The 18247-nt window shown below is 38.2% G+C and overlaps 2 protein-coding genes across 2 annotated transcripts in view; one reads left to right on the top strand and one right to left on the bottom strand.

The window, feature by feature from the left end:
• The first annotated feature begins 391 nt into the window (after window positions 1-391).
• Window positions 392-1333, top strand: LOC104657024 (olfactory receptor 10Z1). The gene has a single exon (XM_010356735.1). It carries the CDS (start codon window positions 392-394, stop codon window positions 1331-1333), a length of 942 nt encoding a protein of 313 aa, XP_010355037.1.
• Window positions 1334-5169: 3836 nt separating this feature from the next.
• The window catches only part of SPTA1 (spectrin alpha, erythrocytic 1), a 77056-nt gene continuing 63978 nt past the window's right edge, over window positions 5170-18247 (bottom strand). Inside the window, 11 exon segments of the mRNA XM_010356736.2 lie at window positions 5170-5265; window positions 5267-5329; window positions 6760-6904; window positions 7654-7800; window positions 8188-8241; window positions 9186-9373; window positions 11771-11822; window positions 12273-12290; window positions 13462-13574; window positions 14402-14698; window positions 17061-17270. Coding sequence (XP_010355038.2) covers window positions 5170-5265; window positions 5267-5329; window positions 6760-6904; window positions 7654-7800; window positions 8188-8241; window positions 9186-9373; window positions 11771-11822; window positions 12273-12290; window positions 13462-13574; window positions 14402-14698; window positions 17061-17270 — 1383 coding nt within the window.

Here is an 18247-nt window from a genome sequence, read left to right as displayed (position 1 = left end):
TTGTGGATATGGCCATTAATATCAAATGTATAATTTATAGTTTTGAATGTGTAAAATATGCATAATTATGTGTAAATGCTATAAAGCATATATACACCTGCATGTATGTAGTCATATGTATGTTTGTGTACAAGTATGTGCATATGAATGTCTGTGATTGTGTATCTGTGTATATGTACATGTACATACAGTCATGTGAGAATGGACCCATACATTTGTGCCTAACGAACACTTTTTTGAAGTTTGAGTAGAGTCTAAATCAGAGCTTCCTTTTTAAGTTACAACAGGAACAAGAGAAAAAGAATCCATATCATCCACCTTTTAAAGAAGCCAGGTACCTACTAGCAAGGTGGAAGAAATCATCAAATCTATCAGGGATATATCTCTCAGAATGGGGCAAACCAATATAACCTCCTGGAGGGATTTTGTCTTCCTGGGCTTCTCTGATTCTGGGGAGTTGCAACACCTTCTCTTTGCCTTGTTCCTCTCTCTGTATTTCGTCACTCTGACCAGCAATGTCTTCATTATCATAGCCATTTGGCTGGATAGCCATCTGCACACCCCCATGTACCTCTTCCTTGTCTTCCTATCCTTCTCCGAGACCTGCTACACTTTGGGCATCATCCCTAGGATGCTCTTTGGCCTGGCTATGGGATACCAGGCTATCTCCTATGTGGGCTGTGCTGCGCAGTTGTTCTTTTCTGCCTCATGGGCCTGTACTAACTGCTTCCTTCTGGCTGCCATGGGCTTTGACAGATATGTGGCCATCTGTGCCCCACTGCACTATGCCAGCCGCATGAATCCTACCCTCTGTGCCCAGCTGGTTGTTACTTCCTTCCTGATTGGATACCTCTTTGGACTGGGAATGACACTAGTTATTTTCCACCTCTCATTCTGCAGCTCCCATGAAATCCAGCACTTTTTTTGTGACATGCCGCCAGTGCTGAGCTTAGCCTGTGGGGATACAGGCCTGAGTGAGCTGGGGATCCTTGTCCTCAGTCTTCTGGTCCTCTTGGTCTCCTTCTTCTTCATCACCATCTCCTACGCCTACATCTTGGCAGCAATACTGAAGATCCCCTCTGCTGGGGGGCAGAAGAAGGCCTTCTCCATTTGTGCCTCGCACCTCACAGTGGTCATTATTCACTACGGCTGTGCCTCCTTCATGTACTTGAGGCCCAAAGCCAGCTACTCTCTTGAGAGAGATCAGCTTATTGCCATGACCTATACTGTAGTGACCCCACTCCTTAACCCCATTGTTTATAGTCTAAGGAATAGGACTGTACAGACTGCTCTGAGGAATGCTTTCAGAGGGAGATTGCTGGGTAAAAGATGAAGGTTACACCAATAGGACACTTTCTTCTGTGTAGGCTGGGCATAGACCAAGAACCCAAGCCAAAGGACCAGGTATTCAAGGCCTCAGGCCAAAGCTGTCCTACCCCCAATCATCTGGAAAAGCCTTATCCTGCCTCTTGCCCTTCCCCCCCACTGCTTGGAAATGTAAAGGCGGTGCTTCCTGCTCTGTTTACTGTGCACAACTCAAAATGAGCCCAAAATCTGAATTTTAACTTTCAGCCTCCTAGATGCCACCCCTAGTTACTGAAACCCATTAAGAATTTAAAAATTTAATTAAGATAATCAAGAATTTTTTAATTAAGCTGAACAAAAGTTTGGAGTGTTCAAGTTCAAGGCAGGGCTGGTAGGAGCCTATCAGGGATACTGTAGAGATTTCTAAAATCATTACATAATTAGACTTTTTGACCTGTAATGTTCTTCCAAGATTGGAAACCTGGTGAATATCAGCTTGACAGTTAGTTTAAAGCTTTGTTAAATGAACTGGTGGGTCATTTTTACTCCCACTGGGTGTCTTTCATCTTTTTATGCTTTTACTATTTTTTTAATTCCAACTTTTATTTCATATACAGTGGGGCACATGTGCTTATAGGTTCATCATTGTGCTATTGACAGTAGCAAAAACGTGGAATCATCTTTTTATATAGTTGTCCTCCCTATCTCTGACTCTATTACTTTGCCCTTTTTGTTTTAATTGATTTTCCAAGATGGGTGGATTCTATTTCAGAAAATATATTTACTTCCTTTTTTTTTTGATAATTGTTAATGCTCTCTGATAGCTTCAGAATCTTGCATGTTAAAGACGCTTCTCATTTGGGTCACTCACCAAACTGGATACTGTTCTTTTGAATCTATTGCAGAACTATCTATTCTGCCTGTTTCACTTTCCACATATAATATGGTTATATATAGTGGCAGACATGATTAGAGAAAGTGTAATGAATTCACAAGACCGTCAAGCAGGAGTTTGATTCCAAACTCTTCAACTTACTAGCTGTGTGACTCTAGGTAAGTCATTTAACATTTTTCAGCTTCAGAGTTCTTATCTTTAAAATGGTTATAACTTCAGTTTTGTGTTGGTGGCTAAACAGGATCATGCATACAAAGAATTTAGCACAACCCTTGGATCATAGTGATCTTCCAATAAATTCCAGTTGCTATTATTAAAATGTGTGAAGGAAAAAGATACTGTCTTTTAGTTCAGGTAGAGTTTACTCTAGGTAGAGGATCAGAGAAGACTTCATGTCATAAATAGTATTTGAACATGTTCCTAAAGGATGGATGAGCTTTAAATGCACTGACTGGGGGGAAAGTACATTATCGGAAGAGAGAACATAAAAGCCAACGGCTTGATGGTAAGACAATATAGGCCTGTTTCAGAGTGTGTGAGTTATTCAGACAGGCTGGAAACAACTCACAAATGATGCTGAGAAGTTAGTTTGAGTCAAGACTTACTTGTTGAAAGAATTTGAATACCTTGCTTCAGACATGGTCCTTTTCTCTATAGGAGATAAGGCGCAATAAAACGTTGAACAGAGAGTGGATCTGGGAAGGGATTTAGGAAGATTAATCTAGCAGCAGAGGGGATGATAGATTTCAGCAGAGAGAAACCAGAGGCAAAGAGATCAGCAAGAAATCCATGGATATCAGCTTAAAGAAAGGCAAAGAGGCTTGAATATGGATAGTGACACTCAGAGACTGAAGGAAATCACAAACATGAGATTTTGAGAAGGTAGAATTCATAGGATTTGGCAGTGAGATAGAAGTGGGGCATGGCTTGAGAGACGAGGAAAGAACTTAGGCTGAGAAGATATTTTTCAGACAGCAATCCATATTTTTCTATGCTCTCAGGAAAGAAACACATCCTCTAGTTGGAATTTGATGAAAACTGAATTTGAGAGGAAGGAAGCTAGATCTCAGAGAACAGGATGAAGACAAGTAGATGAGTTAGTCAGATAGCCAAAAGGGCCTCATCAGGGAGAAGGTCATCTACTCTAGAGTTCTCCATATAGGGAGAAGTAATCTCTCATTGCACTGAGGCCATGTGAGCAAATTCATTTTCACCAATTCATTCAGTCTGCCCAGCATAACATTGCCTAACTGCATATGACCAAAGGTTAGTAAGTAAGGATGTTTCAAGTATTGCTAAGTAATACTTAATGGTCTAACTTCCACATGTAGTAGTCTTAAGTATGGAAGGGTATAAAATCACCTGGAAGGGTATAAAATCCAAATAGGTGTTTCTGGACTCTATCTCTATTTGTTTCTACCTTGAAACAATTGATCTGGGATAGGGAAAACATAATAGTCTTCAAAATCTCATTTGGTGATTCAAATTTCCTCCCTTGATTAAGTATGTGACTATGTGCTTAAAAAGGGCAAACTCTTCTTTCGGGTACACACATTTGACCCACTAAAATGACTAATAATTTGATCTAGGTCTTGAAAATTTTTTGGCAGGGTTAGCATTGGGGGAATGGAACCACATCCACTTTTGCTTGTGATTATTTTCAGCACAAATAGGTTTAGACTATCCATACATGGTAAGTGTGATATTAAACAATGCTAATTTTTGATGGCCTATATCTTTTCCAACTGTACTATTTTTGGTAACTCATAATTAGACAATTTAGACATTTGTGAACATTAATTTTGAAAATACTTTCTGCTTGTTATATTCCATAGTATTTGACAATTTAAGAAAAGAATCACTAAAATACCTGTATGTTGTTAGTATTAATAATAACTTCTTAGCTTTAATGATTTTTTTGTTTAAAAAAGGCTCTTATGACAGGATTTGTCCTGCACAGATTCATTTCTATGCAGAGAAAGGGACTGACACTTAAGATGGTAATCAAGGGGCAACATTAATGGATTGGTAAGTGGGGACTATTTGTTCAGAATGCTAGCAGTTTTATACACAGCAAATAAGTGATCTAAGAATTCTCACCAGCTAATGACACCATTACCTTTTATAAATCAAATCAGAATGTTGGCATGTAAACCTGTTCAGACTAAACTTGGCCTGAAAATTTATGAAGATAGTATCACCTCTTCTTTTTTTAAACTAATTCTTAATTTTATAAATAATTCTATTAACTGTTACTTCAATTGGATATGGAAGTATTATTTTTACTACATTAAAACTTAGGAGAAAATGCGGGTGCTTGGAGGACAAGAGAAAGCCCTGCTCTGCTGGAATTTTGTCATTCTGAGAGTGAGAACAGCCACCATAATTTTGAATCATGGAAAAAAAAGTTAAGAAGAAAACAGGTGTTATGCTGATCTGTGTGTTGTTTCATTGCACAAACTAAAATATTCATTTTCTCCAGAATATCAAATATCTTTATTTTCAAATTTAAATTTAAACACACTCCAAAGTTTAAGAAAATTGTTTGCAAATTGCCTTGGATTTTATTTATTTACTATACCATGGCCCTTCTTTACAGTAAAATTAGCTGCCCACTCTTATATGAGTACAGTTCTCAGAAATATAGAAGCTCAACATTTCACTTAACTTTGCCCCAAAAATATTTTTAAAAAGAATTACTTTATAATAGGAAAAGGCATAATGATAAAGACATGCAAAACAGAACAAATGAAAATAGAAACTTTGACACCCCTCAGCAGTGACTAGTTGCATACAAAATAGCTTCCACTCCTCCAACTCTATTAACCTTTCTATCTCCCACCCTTGAGATTTTTTAAGATCCTGCAATAAATGCAATATGCACACAAACACAAGCACACACACATGAGGCCATCTTTATCTTCCACATTTGCCTGTACTCTTCACCCCCCAGTAAATTTCTCACAACACTAAGATTTTCTATGATCCATGAGGAGCTGCTTTTGAGTTGCCAAAGTAGGAATTGGTGAAGCCAACGTAGTCATAGCCAGAGAGATGGCTTCGACCCCGTGGGTCCATATATTGTTGCATATGTGTGGCACAGAATGACACTTGCTCTGGGGTAAGGGCCTGAAAAGTATAAAAAGAGAAAAATACAGTTATAGGGATTCAAAATAGCTGGTTCCTTGGGGCTTCCCATATTATGCCCTAAATGCAGGAGATGGAACATCTCTGGAAGATGCAAGCCCTGTTTCTATTACACACAATTTTTTTTCTCATAAATGTATAATTTCTAATGAGTAACTTAACTTTTAATCTCAGCCCTTTCTTGAAAAAGAGCTTACTCACTTTGATCATTCTGTAAATCTCATTCCCTAAAGTTGTTTTATTAAATAGAGGGAGTTATATGCCTAACAACATTTGTTGACCACTTGATCTATTTCATCCTCCTGGCTGCTTTGAGATGTGGGGACTAGCATGTTTTATGAGTAAGGTAAAATACTCAAGAAGGTAGAATAACTCACCAGTGGTCACACTGCTAGAAAGTGGCAGAGCTGGGACTTGAACCTATGATCCTCTTATGCCAAAGAGTTCCTCTATTGGCTGTGCTGTTTGACTACCAAGTGGATCCCTAAAGATTCCAATGAGTTAGCACGTGGGTGGGTGGATGGTGGGTTCCAGATATTGTCTGGAAGACCACATCATTTTCTTTTTGTAACAGCTTTGTAGAGGTATGATTGATAAAGAATTGCACCTTTAATGTGGACAGTTTGATGAGTTTAGACAATTGGATGAGTTTGTGCAAAATGATACCATCATGTATGTGACCCTTTGCAATCTGGTTTCTGCTTAATTTGTTTTCCCTTTCACTTCCTGTTACCGTCTTCCTACTTTAGGTATTAGGAAAATATGTTTTTTCAAGTTCCTTTGCACACACACTTGCCTTTGCCTGAAACACTTAAGCTTTCCTTTGGTCACTTGATGAGTTCCTGCATGTCCTTCAACACTCACCCTGTGTTAATCATAGATGATACCTTCCCTGATGCAAGTATTTTAAGGAGAAGAATGAAGAAAGCTCTTGGAATCAGAGAGAAGAGAGATTACTTCTGGTTGTAATGAAATCCCCCACATCTTTGTTCCCATGACAGATGTGTTTGCTTCTGTCACTGTGTTTTTAACTTGTAAAGTTCTGTCTTCCCCACCACACCTGAGTCTAGGGACTGTGTCTTACTAAACTTTGCTCTCCTTGTGCCTGGAACATAGTAAGCATTCAATAAATGCTCTTTGAATTAATGAGAAAAAAAGAGAAATATCCTTGAAAACCGAGTTACAGATTTTGAATGGACTCTCACATTCAATAGAGAACCACAGTATGTTTTTGAGTTGGGTCAAGACAAAATGAAGTGGTGACCAAAGCAAATGACATCTTGTGCAAGGGGAGGTCTGAAAAAAAAAAAAATAAAAGTGGGTGGGTTTTTTCAAAGTAGGCCACCGGGTCTGAGATGACCAAAATTCAAATTAGGATGACAGCGTAATAGTGGAAGCAACCAGAATCGGACCTGCTTCATGTCTTCTTTGGTAATATATGACTTGCCCTCCGCCAGGGCTTGGAAGGCATTCTCTATTTCATCACTGGACTTGATGTTTTCTGACTCCTTGTCAATCAGGAAAGCCGTATAGTCCTCCAGTGAGACGTAGCCCTTCCTGTGGGAGAAATGGATCAGGAGCTGAGCCTTCTCAAGGTAGAGAAGGAAGGCCCCTTTTATATCCTACTCAGTGTTGTGGAAACAGAGGAAAGCCAGATTCTCCAAGTGCCTCTTCCAGCTAAGCTTTCTGGGATGAGATGGGTTATGCTCTCCATTTTGGCTCCCCTTCATCACCCTTTTACAGCCAAATATACACTTTTTACTAAGCTCCAGACTCTGTTTCAACATGGGTCATTCAGCCTGATTCTCGGTGAATTTTGAAATTTTCCATCAGCACCAGCCCTCAGGTACCTCAAATAATTTCTGGTCTTCTTTGGTTTTTAGTATTAGCAAGAATTAGTCCTAACAGTAACCTGATCTCTTGATGATCTAACACACTCCCATAAGCACATAACAACCCCAACTCCATGTGTTGGTCTCTGAATCATCTATGTCTCCTTAAAATCTCACATACATGAAGGGATTCTTCTCTCTAGTCTCATCCTTATAAGCAGCTGAAATTCATAGATTGAATCTAAATCATGAATTGGAGAAATTGTAAAGCTAGTTCTTGAGTTAAAGTTAGCACAGTTTACTGCTGAACTAATCTTGAAAGGGCACCAAGAGCTGCCTAATTCATTTATGGTTGCCTATTTCTTCTGATTTTCAGATGAGTTAATTTCATGTTTTATGGATCATTTTACTCTCTGTGCTTCTCCCTCCAAACCCCCATCCCTGCTGTGGTCTGACCCCTAGTCTTGTTCCTACCTCCCTGGATCCACAGCATCCAGGAACTTCTCAAACTTGGGTTCATGTTCATCCTCCTCCACCATGGGCAAATAGTAATTGAGCCCTCTCAGGCAGGACCGGAACTCTTTGTGAGTCAAGCGCCCTGTCAAATTCTCATCAAAGTGTCTAAAGAATAAAAAGAGAAAAATTTTTTTTACCAAGCTCAATAGAAAAACCAAGTGAGAATAGAAAGGAATATGTCTTATTGTGTCAGCTGAAGCTTTATTAATCTGTCATAAAGCTATCAGAGGACTGAATAGAAAGCTTGTCTGTGTCCTGTACATTTTTTTTAACCTAATGGATAGAAAGAAAAGCATAAAACATTGAGAATGAAGAAACATATTTTTTGAAGTCTGAAAATCTCACAGAAAGCCATGACTGGAGAAAATGAGCATATTTAGATCTTCATTTAAGATTCCACCAAGCCTCATAGAGTGAGAGAAACATTATTTGTAGACTCATTCTAAATAGTCTGAAAAACAAAGAAGCAGTTAACTATGAAATTATACTCACTTATAGATTGTGCTAAACTCCTTCAGAGTCTCTTCACTCACACCTTTGGTGTCCCTGAAAGAGAAAAAAAAAAAACAACATGTATTTACTCTGTATATAAAACACAGGAACACAGGGCAGAAGAACAAAAGCCACATGGAAGAGAGAGAAATTTTAATGGACAATTTGCTATTTGAGTCATCTAGTTCAAGAGTTGGCAAACTATAGTCCATGGGTGAAATCTGGGCTGCCACCTGTTTTTGTACAGTCCAGGAGCCAAGAGTAGTTTTTATATTGTCGTATGGTTGAAGATAATCAAAAGAATAAAATTTTTTGAAACATGAAAATTACATAAAATTTAAATTTCAATGTCCATATACAAAGCTTTATTGGAACATGGCCATGGTCATTCACTTATCATAGATGCTTTTTTCACTGTAACAGCAGAGTCAAGGAGTTACAGCAGAAAATACATGAGCCTCACAGAGTCTAAATTATTTATTATCAGGCCATTTACAGAAAAAGTTTGCCAATCCTTATCTAGATAAAAATGTTGCCAAAATGCTATTGAGACCTGTAGCTGCTTTGATATGACAAATTTATCTAGAAAATAATGAGTTTCTGCCCTTCTGCTCTATTTGGCCATGCTTTAAATGTTTCTGTTATTTTAGACATTACATTTTAGATAAAATTCTATGAAAGGGAATGGTTTCCTAAGAGATCTTAGGTGATCTCTTTCCTAAGAGATGGTGAAAGAGCTCTGAGAAATTGGGTATAAAAGTCAGTTGTTGTCCAAATGGGTGATGAGTAGGCTCAGGTGGATAGAGAGCACTGTCTTTTATTTCATGATGGATTTCAGTATAAAGAGAAATAGTCATTCCGTGGGGCAGTAAAGACCCAGAACGTTGGTTCTCTGAAGCAACTCTTTTATCTGGTGCACCAAACTCTAGCCCTTAGTTAAGGTCCTAACACCTAACACCACCTGCACCCCTCCCTGCTCTGGCACATTCCCTCAATACTTGGCCTGGATCTGTTGCTCCAGGTTGTGTTGCATCCGCAACCCAAACTGGTACAGCTGGTCCCACTGCTGGGCCAATCCAATGGTGCTGTATTTGATATCAAGGATCAGAGCATCTTCCATGTTGTCCCCCAAGTCCTCAATCTTGGTTAGTTGACGCTTCATTGCCTGGATCTCCTTCTGTTTTCTCTGGAAAAATGACAGAGAAGAGAGACAGTCAGTCGTCCAGGTTACCAGCTCAAAACCTAAAGGTGAAAGAGGAGATAACTGGCTGATTTTATTTTCAGGGATCTTCTTGTTGTCTGTGAAAAAATGAACTACTCAGGAAAACCACTTCACTTCTGTAGCCCTCATTTATAAAATAATGGGAAGTTTAAGTGAATAAAACTTGTCATTCTGGTATTCTGTAATATATAAATCTAAGAGTTAGTAGTTATACATATACACACATACATCTGTATCTATATACTCTATCATCTCTCTCTCTCTCTTTATCTGTCAATCATCTGTCATCTATCAAGAGAGCCAATAAAGAAAAATAAAATTTCCAGAGTCCATACATTATCACTGGCTCACAGGGATCTGCACTGGAACTTATCTGTAACACTGATTGTGGCTGAGCTCTCAGACTCACTTAAGCTCCACAGTGTTCACTCCTGGGCTGCCTTCATCAACTTGGAATGATGTTCGTGGGCTGCTCCTGCCATGCAGACATGTTATATGCCAAATTTCTGGATCTTGCCCATGCTTTCTCAATGAGGGAATATTGCTCCCCACAGAGTGCAAGTGTGAATTGGTTCTGATGATTGTGGAGTGCAGTGAAAACAATCTGGGATATGACAAAGCTTATAGCTCTTCAAAGGTCAAATTTGCCTGACATCTTTTTTTAAGTTTGAATTATATATAATAGATGTACATATTTCAGAGTATACATGACAATTTAATACGTTCATATAATTTGTAAAGCTCAAATCAGTATATGTTGGATGTCTATTACCTTAAACATTTGTCTTTTCTTTATGCTAGAAACATTCAAATTATTTTCTTCTAGCTATTTTAAAATATACAAGATATTATTGTAAACTATGGTCACCCTACTGATCTGTCAATTACTAGTCTTATTTCTTCTATCAAACTGTATATTTATACCCAATAATCAACCTCTCTTCATTCCTCTATGTCCCCCTACCATTCCTATCCTCTAGTAACCTCCAATATACCCTCTTCATGAGATCCATTTTATTTAGCTCCCACTTATGAGTGAGAACATGCAATATTTGTCTCACTGTGCTTGGCTTATTTCACTTAATATAATGACATTCATTTCCTTCCATGTTACTGAAAATATCAGAATTTCATTTTTTAATGGACAAATAATATTCCATTGTGTATATCATGTTTTCTTTATCAGTTAATCCATTGATGGGCAGTTAGGTTGATTCCATATCTTGGCTATTGTGAATAGTCTCCCTGTTATCTCCTGTCATAAACATGGGAGTGCAGATATTTCTTTGATATATTAATTTCCCTTCTTTTAGATATATACCCAATAATGGTATTGTTGAATCATATGGTCTTTCTCTTTTTAATTTTTTGAGGAATTTCCATACTGTTTTCCGTAGTGGCTGTACTATTTCCACTTTCTCTACATCTTCACCAGCATCCATTATTCCTTGTCTTTTTGATAAAAAAAAGAAGGAACTCATCAAGTGACCAAAGGAAAGCCTAAGTGTTTCAGGGAAAGGCAAGTGTGTGTGCAAAGGAACTTGAAAAAACATATTTTCCTAATACCTAATGCATAAAGTAGGAAGATGGTAACAGGAAGTGAAAGGGAAAACAATTAAGCAGAAACCAGATTACAAAGGGTCACATACATGATGGTATAATTTTGCACAAACTCATCCAATTGTCTAAACTCATCAAACTGTCCACATTAAAGGTGCAATTCTTTATCAATCATATCTCGACAAACTCACTTTAACTCAGGTGAGATGACGGTCAAAACTACCTGACATCGTATTCTTTAGTATTTCATTTTTTTGTTAGAAAAATAATTAAATATAATTAGTTTTTTTTTCTGCTGCAAGAATGATAGTAAAAAAAAAAATTGAGAAATACTGCTCTAACCCATTACTTCGCTCAATTGTCAAGAGATGATTAGATTCAATTGTATCATCTTACTACATCATATAATATCAGAAATTTGCCAGTGTTAGGCACTTTTACATTTGCTCCTTCACTTCATCATTATGTTCTAAATCCTTTGTAGCCACAAAACATGAACCCACCCAGTTACTGTTCCCAAAGCCTCTCCCACTCTGGGCAGATCAGAGTCTCCCATGAAATTATTTCTTCAGGGCAAACAGTGAGTCTACAATGGGTACTAACTCTATTGTGTGGATGCAGAAATTGAAATTCAGAGATTTAAGTAGACTGAGGTTTATATTCATGATGTGGTGGCCTATGGTTAAAATGGACTTCAGGTGATACATACCTAAAAGTATCTCCTGGGCTGCCCTTAAGTGATTATTTTTACACTCTTTATAATTTTGACAATATCTTCAGCTAACGAAAAACAATACTTACTTTATTTGCTTCCAGCTGGGATTCCAGAGTTCCTGTTTCCTTGAGCAATGATCTAGTTAAGAACCAAAGGAAAACAATATGTATCATATCACAGGTCAATATTTCATACATGCATACCAACTCAAAGCTCCTCTGTTTCAACTTCTCCAAGGTTATGTGGCTTCCATGAAGCAAAGTTTCACAGAGCCAAATTTTCACAACCTTGCCAGACTGATGAGAAGGGAAGACGTTCCCTAGTTGTTCTCTGACTAGGAGAAGGCTTTCATGTACCCCTCTTAATTATTCTTCTTAAATATGCACTTAAGCAATGTAGGCAAGATTCCATCTAGTGAAGTATAAGGGTAGAATGAAATATAATGAGTTTTCCCTTCTCACTCCACATATTTATTTCCATACTACCAGATTACAATGGAATGAAGATGCCTCAGCACTAAGTCCTTTTTAATGAATTCTTCCAGAATAATATAATAAAACAAACATGATGATAACATAAAATACTGACCCATCCAGAAAGTAAGCCCTGGACATGGAGGTCCGGAACAGGAATCACATGAGAGAAAAAGGAGATGATATGTTAAAATGGATTACTTTAACTATCTCATTTCCTCAGATTTATGAAACATTTTAAATCTTTTGTTGCCACAAAACATGAACCTGTCCACCCACTGGTTCCCAAGGCCTCTCCCACTCTGAGAAGAACAGTCTCCCATAAAGCTCTTTGCTTCAGGACAATGAGCACCAATGTCAAGGAATATGCTTGGTATTGGACACACACAGCTAGGATGTGATGAAGTCACCCAGAAAAGAGTAAGAGAAGGGTGTTCTGTGTCTTCTCTGCCTTCTGTCAGATGGTTTAGACATGGTATAGGATTTCTTTTTGTTCATTCGTCGTTGTCAGTGAGTATGTAGAAAAGTGCATATCATGAATTGTCTAAACCACCACATTAACTCTCAGAAGACCACAGTTTTGACCCACCTACTGCATACCATCTACCAATTTTGACCATGTATTCTAACATATTACATCTTCTAAGTCTCCTTTTCCTAGATCATTTACCCCAGAAGATGTGACGTACGTTATCTTCAGGTGCAGAACAGTTTGCTACTAATAAGCACAATTAACATAAATTATCTCACTTGATTCTCATTAGAACTTTAGTAGGTACACAACAGCATGGCTTCATAGGAGGTATTCATAGAAGGTTCTGCTTCTGGTTGTGCCAGTAAATACATATGTGACCTTGAGCAAGTAAATTTATCTACTTGAACTTTCCACACTTGGAAACAGAGCTAATAAGATCTGCTCTGTACGCTTTTCAAGGTTGCTCTGACAGTTAGGTGAGGTAATGGATATGGAAGTACTCTGTAAAGTGCAGTGTGGCATGCAAACATAAGAAATTGTTATTATTTTGGACTGAAATTACAGGCAACAGAAAGAAAGGTGAGAGTATCAAGGAGAGAATACAGAAGTGTACAAAATAAGCAGAAGGATGAAATTGTCATTTCTTGTTTTACCAAGGATTGATTCAGAAAACAGTCAACTCCAAATATAAAGCATAGGCAAGATATGGTGATTTTAGGGCAGAATACATGCTGTCAGAGTCTCTCCTCTTCCCTTCAAACACATATTTCATCCCTAAGGCAAATGGAGGTGGTGTAAGGGTCATGGTTTGGGATGTAGCACAGCACACCTGGTTTCTAGGATCCATTGAAGGAAGGCACTGGCATTCTGTTCAAACTCCTGACACATCTCAAAGTTCTTGACCTGTCTTGCCTCTTCCTTTTGCAGCTCCTGCTCCCGTTCCTAAAACCCCAAATCACAGACAACGTGACTGACACTGAAGGCCTTTATTTGCCATAAGAGAATTGGTTTGTAGGCTCAGGTGCATATCTTTCCTCTCTCAAATCTAACATGTCTTCCAGAGATATGTGCCTGTGTGCTCATATTTTATGCAGTCCACCTGTTACCTCTAAAATGTAAAGATAGCTCATGTATTTCCCAAAAGTACTTGCAGGCTCCTCTAAGGCCAAGTCCTGTAATAAGTATGCTAGTAATAAAGGCAAACCTCCCCTCTTTGTAATTTTTTTGGGGAAATTTAATTTAAATGAACACAAAAGCAGCCTTAAGGGCTTGCTACACTTAGAAACAACAGTTACTATCTAAAAATGGTGACATTATGGTTAGTTTTCTATTATATATTTTATGTTTCATAGTTTTAGTAATGAACATTATTATACACAGACAAAAGTTAAAAATACATATGTAGCAAGGCACTTTTGGAGGTGTATCTAAAAAAGAAAATGCCTTGAATGAGGGGGATATGTCAACTCTGAATACATGTACAAGCCTCATGAACTTTTCATAGCTCATCATTAGAACCATGTCTCGGGGCATCTGTTTGCTTCTCAGAATCATTGTTCAACACTCAGAAGCAGGAAACCAAATTATGGGGCATGGGGTATACCTACTGTAAACATATTTTCCAGTTTTTCTTAGACTGTCATGTTTCATGCTTGCTGTCCCAGTATAATTATTAATAGTACTCCTTCTATCTCAAAAGTCTCTACTTGGATAATAAAGTGGTTATGTTCACTGTAGCCAAAGGAAGTTTCTGGCGTGTTCCAGGTTACCTCAATGATGTCAGATAGATGTTTCCAGGTCCTTTCCAGCACCTCCACTGTTAACCAGGTATAAGGGCTAGAAGGCACACCTAAGGCCTTAATCTGCTGGTCTATCTCCAGCAAACATTTAAAGTCTGCTTGAGCCCCAGCCAAGGAGGCTAAGAAGTCCTCATGGTCTTTCTGCAGCTGCCGAATTTCATTCAGGGAGACACAGTGCACAGGCTCTGACAAGTTTTCTTCTGCCTTTTCACACCAGTTGTTGAAAGCTGAAGCCTTATGTGCAAATTCCATGAACAGGTCCTCAGCCTGCAGAGAGCAAAAAAAAAGACACTACCATCTTTCCTGATAAAGCCTCTCAGCAGAAGAGAAGATTGAGGATAAAAATAATGCCTGTCTTTAAATATCTGCAGGGCCAGCAATCTAAAAGGGCAGAGCTAAAACCAATAGGGACTGTGTACTTTGATGGTTGAACCTGTGAGTTAGCAGAACGAGCCTTGGTTCTGGCGTTTTCTCATTGTGTGAAACTGTTTAAATCTTCCATCATTTGCAAATGAGGGAGGTCGAATGATTTCTGAAATTATTTCAGTTGTAAAATTCCAAAAGTAGCAAAGGTAGTTTCCAATTATATGATTTCTTATTCTAAAGTCTATGCTCCAGTTCTGCCTGGCAGGAAGTAAACATGAAAAGAAAAAAAAAAAAAAAAAAGGCATTGAATGAATGGATGAAATAATGATTGAATAAACAAATCAAGAAAATCTGTTATCTCCTTTATCTACTTTATCTTTTTATCCTACAAGCTTCTATAGACCACACTGAGCTGACTTCTCTTTGACAAGCCTAGGTCATTCTCCTACCTTCCTTTTAAACCTTGTTCAGGCCTCATTTCATGCCCGAAACTTTTCAAACCACTGCTTGAACTCATTTTCTACCCTCTAACCTGAATCCTTAGCACAAATATATGCATCATTGTATTACTGTCTGGCATTATCCAAATGCTCTGAATAGCTCCGAATTTTCTGTATTACTGAATGACAGAAAAAGCATGTTTTTTTCAAACAGCAAGTGATCAAAAATACTTTTATACTTCAAATACATCACAGATTTTGGGTCAGCAGATTGTACTGCTAAAGAGGTTTGTCTTGAGCAAACATGAAAATAAATTTTTCCTTCCCAAATACAAGAATTAAAAAGAAGAAAACTGGCCCAAATGGAGGGAGGATTTCAAAGTTATTAAACCATTACATCTGATCCTGTACTCATTTCAGCAATCTATATGCCAAAATAGATCAATACAGAGAAAATTAACATGACCTCTACACGGAAAGGACACAGAAACCTATAAAGTATTTCATATCATTTTCATAATATTATAGATTGAGTGAATACTTTATAAATACTTTGTAATCAGAAAATAAAACTCCTTGTAGTTTGAAAAAATTTTTTTAAAAAGATTAAAAATGTGAAGGAGCTTCCTATGCAGAATGCACATATATGTGTAAAATTGCCCACTTAATTGATTTAATTTTTCACCTAAGATTTATTTGATGATTTATTTGATGTAGGCCTGCGTTTTTCAAAAGTGTAGAAATTAACTAAGAATCTAACTTGACTTTTACTCTTGTGTTATTTCCTAAATTTCTTAACTCCTTGACTTAATTCACTACCAAGTATAATGATTCTTAGGGTCTAGGAGTGCTCAGTAATTCCACTGACCATTCTGATTTCCTTTCATTTATTTATTTTTTCAGATGGAGTCTTGCTCTGTCGCCCAGGCTGGAGTATAGTGGCCGCAATCTGGGCTCACTGCAAGCTCCATCTCCTGGGTTCACACTATTCTCCTACCTCAGCCTCCTGAGTAGCTGGGACTACAGGCACCTGCCACCATGCCTGGCTAATTTTTTGTATTTTTAGTAGAGACGGGGTTTCATGGTGTTAGCCAGGATGATCTCAATCTCCTGACCTCGTGATCTGCTCTCCTCAGCCTCTCAAAGTTCTGGGATTATAGGTGTGAGCCACCATGCCTGGCCTCCTTCTAGTATTGATATTTTTATGATCAATATCCAATGCCTTAGCAGCCAACATTTGAAGGAACATTTTGATTACATATTTATATGGAACTTAGGGGTCTATACTGCACTTTTGATTCATTATCTTTTTTAATAGTAATAACAGAAAGGCAGAATAGAATGGTGATACTACTCTATTTTCTAAACGGGGATATCAAGGTTTAGGGATATTAAGTGACTCTTACAAGGTCTTCAACCTAGGAAAGCTTGATATAAGGTGAGAACATGTTTTATGACAACTTGTCCAGTGCTCCTTTTATTTGGGTTAGGAAAAGCACAGGGACAAACTTGACTTTTGCCTGACAGTTTTAATTCTACCTTATACAAAGCCCTCCCATCCTCTTGTTCCATCTACCTCTTCCACTATATTTGCTTGGCTTCCATCTCAAGTTAGTGATGCAACTAATCAGTCATGCTAAAAAAATTTTTTTAAAGCTTCTTTTCAATCTACTTTTTGCTCAGTAAGAATGTCTTCCTGACATCTTTCAATGCAATAAAAGGTTTATGTATTATCCAAACAGAGTTTCCAATGTCTATTTCTGAATTTCATAGCTAATATACAGGTAACAGAGAACTGATCATGCTTCATAATTTTTTTAAACCTTCTCTAGAGGCAGCTGTTTCTCCAGCAATTTCTGTCTGTGGACTGCCGAGGCTTCCAGCAACTGCTCCCAGCGCTTCAGCAGGGCGGCATAACGCTCTTCAATGGCTTTAGACTGGCTGTGTTGAGCAGCAATCAATTGGTCCTTCAGGTCAGTGATCTCGGGAAGTCTCTCTTGCTGGAAACTCTGCAAACTGGCATCCAGAGTGTCCTGAGAAACATCAGGAGAGAGGCCATGAACAGGAAAATGGTGTAAGGATCATTCACATCTGGGTTCCACCAGATTTTAATCATAGATAAGGTTAGGCAAGAATTAAGATGATGATTAAGAAAAAGGAAATATAACTTAGAGATGTAAGCAAACATTTGGGGCTGAAAGCTCCAGTTTATGTATATTTTACAGTTAGATTTTATGCTAGATATAAAATTAATTGATATGGTTTGGTTTGACTGTTTCCCCACCCAAATCTCATCTTGAATTGTAGTTCCCATAGTCCCGACATGTCGTGGGGGGGAGCCAGTGGGAGGTAATTGAATCATGCGGGCAGTTACTCTCATGCTGTTCTTGTGATAGTGAGTGAGTTCTCACATGATCTGATGGTTTTATAAGGGTTTTTTTCCCCTTTTGCTCAACACTTCTTTCCGCTGCCTTATGAAGAAGGATGTGTTTGTTTCCCCCTCTGTCATGATTATAAGTTTCCTGAGGCCTCCCCAGCCATGATAAAATGTGTCAGTTAAACCTCTATTCTTTATAAATTACCCAGTCTTGGGTATATCTTTATTAGCAGTGTGAGAACAGACTAATGCAGTACATTGGTACAGCAGAGAGTGGGGTGCTACTGTAAAGATACCTGAACATGTGGAAGTGACTTTGGAACTGGGTAACAGGTAGAGGTTGGAAGAGTTTGGCCGGCTCAGAGAAAGACAGAAACGTGTGAAGGTTTGGAACTTCCTAGATATGTGGAGGGCTCAGAAGATAGGAAGATGCGGGAAAATTTGGGACTTCCTGGAGACTTGTTGAATGGCTTTGACCAAATTGCTGATAGTGATATGAACGATGAAGTTCAGGCTGTGGTGGTCTCAGATGGAGATGAGGAACTTGTTGGGAACTGGAAAAAAGGCCTTTCCTGCTAGGCTTTAGCAAAGAGACTGGAAGCATTTGATCCCTGCCCTAGAGATCTGTGGAAC

The sequence above is a fragment of the Rhinopithecus roxellana genome, chromosome 8 (genome assembly GCF_007565055.1).
Source record: "Rhinopithecus roxellana isolate Shanxi Qingling chromosome 8, ASM756505v1, whole genome shotgun sequence".
NCBI lineage: Eukaryota > Metazoa > Chordata > Mammalia > Primates > Cercopithecidae > Rhinopithecus > Rhinopithecus roxellana.
This window is presented reverse-complemented; position numbering and strand designations above follow the sequence as displayed.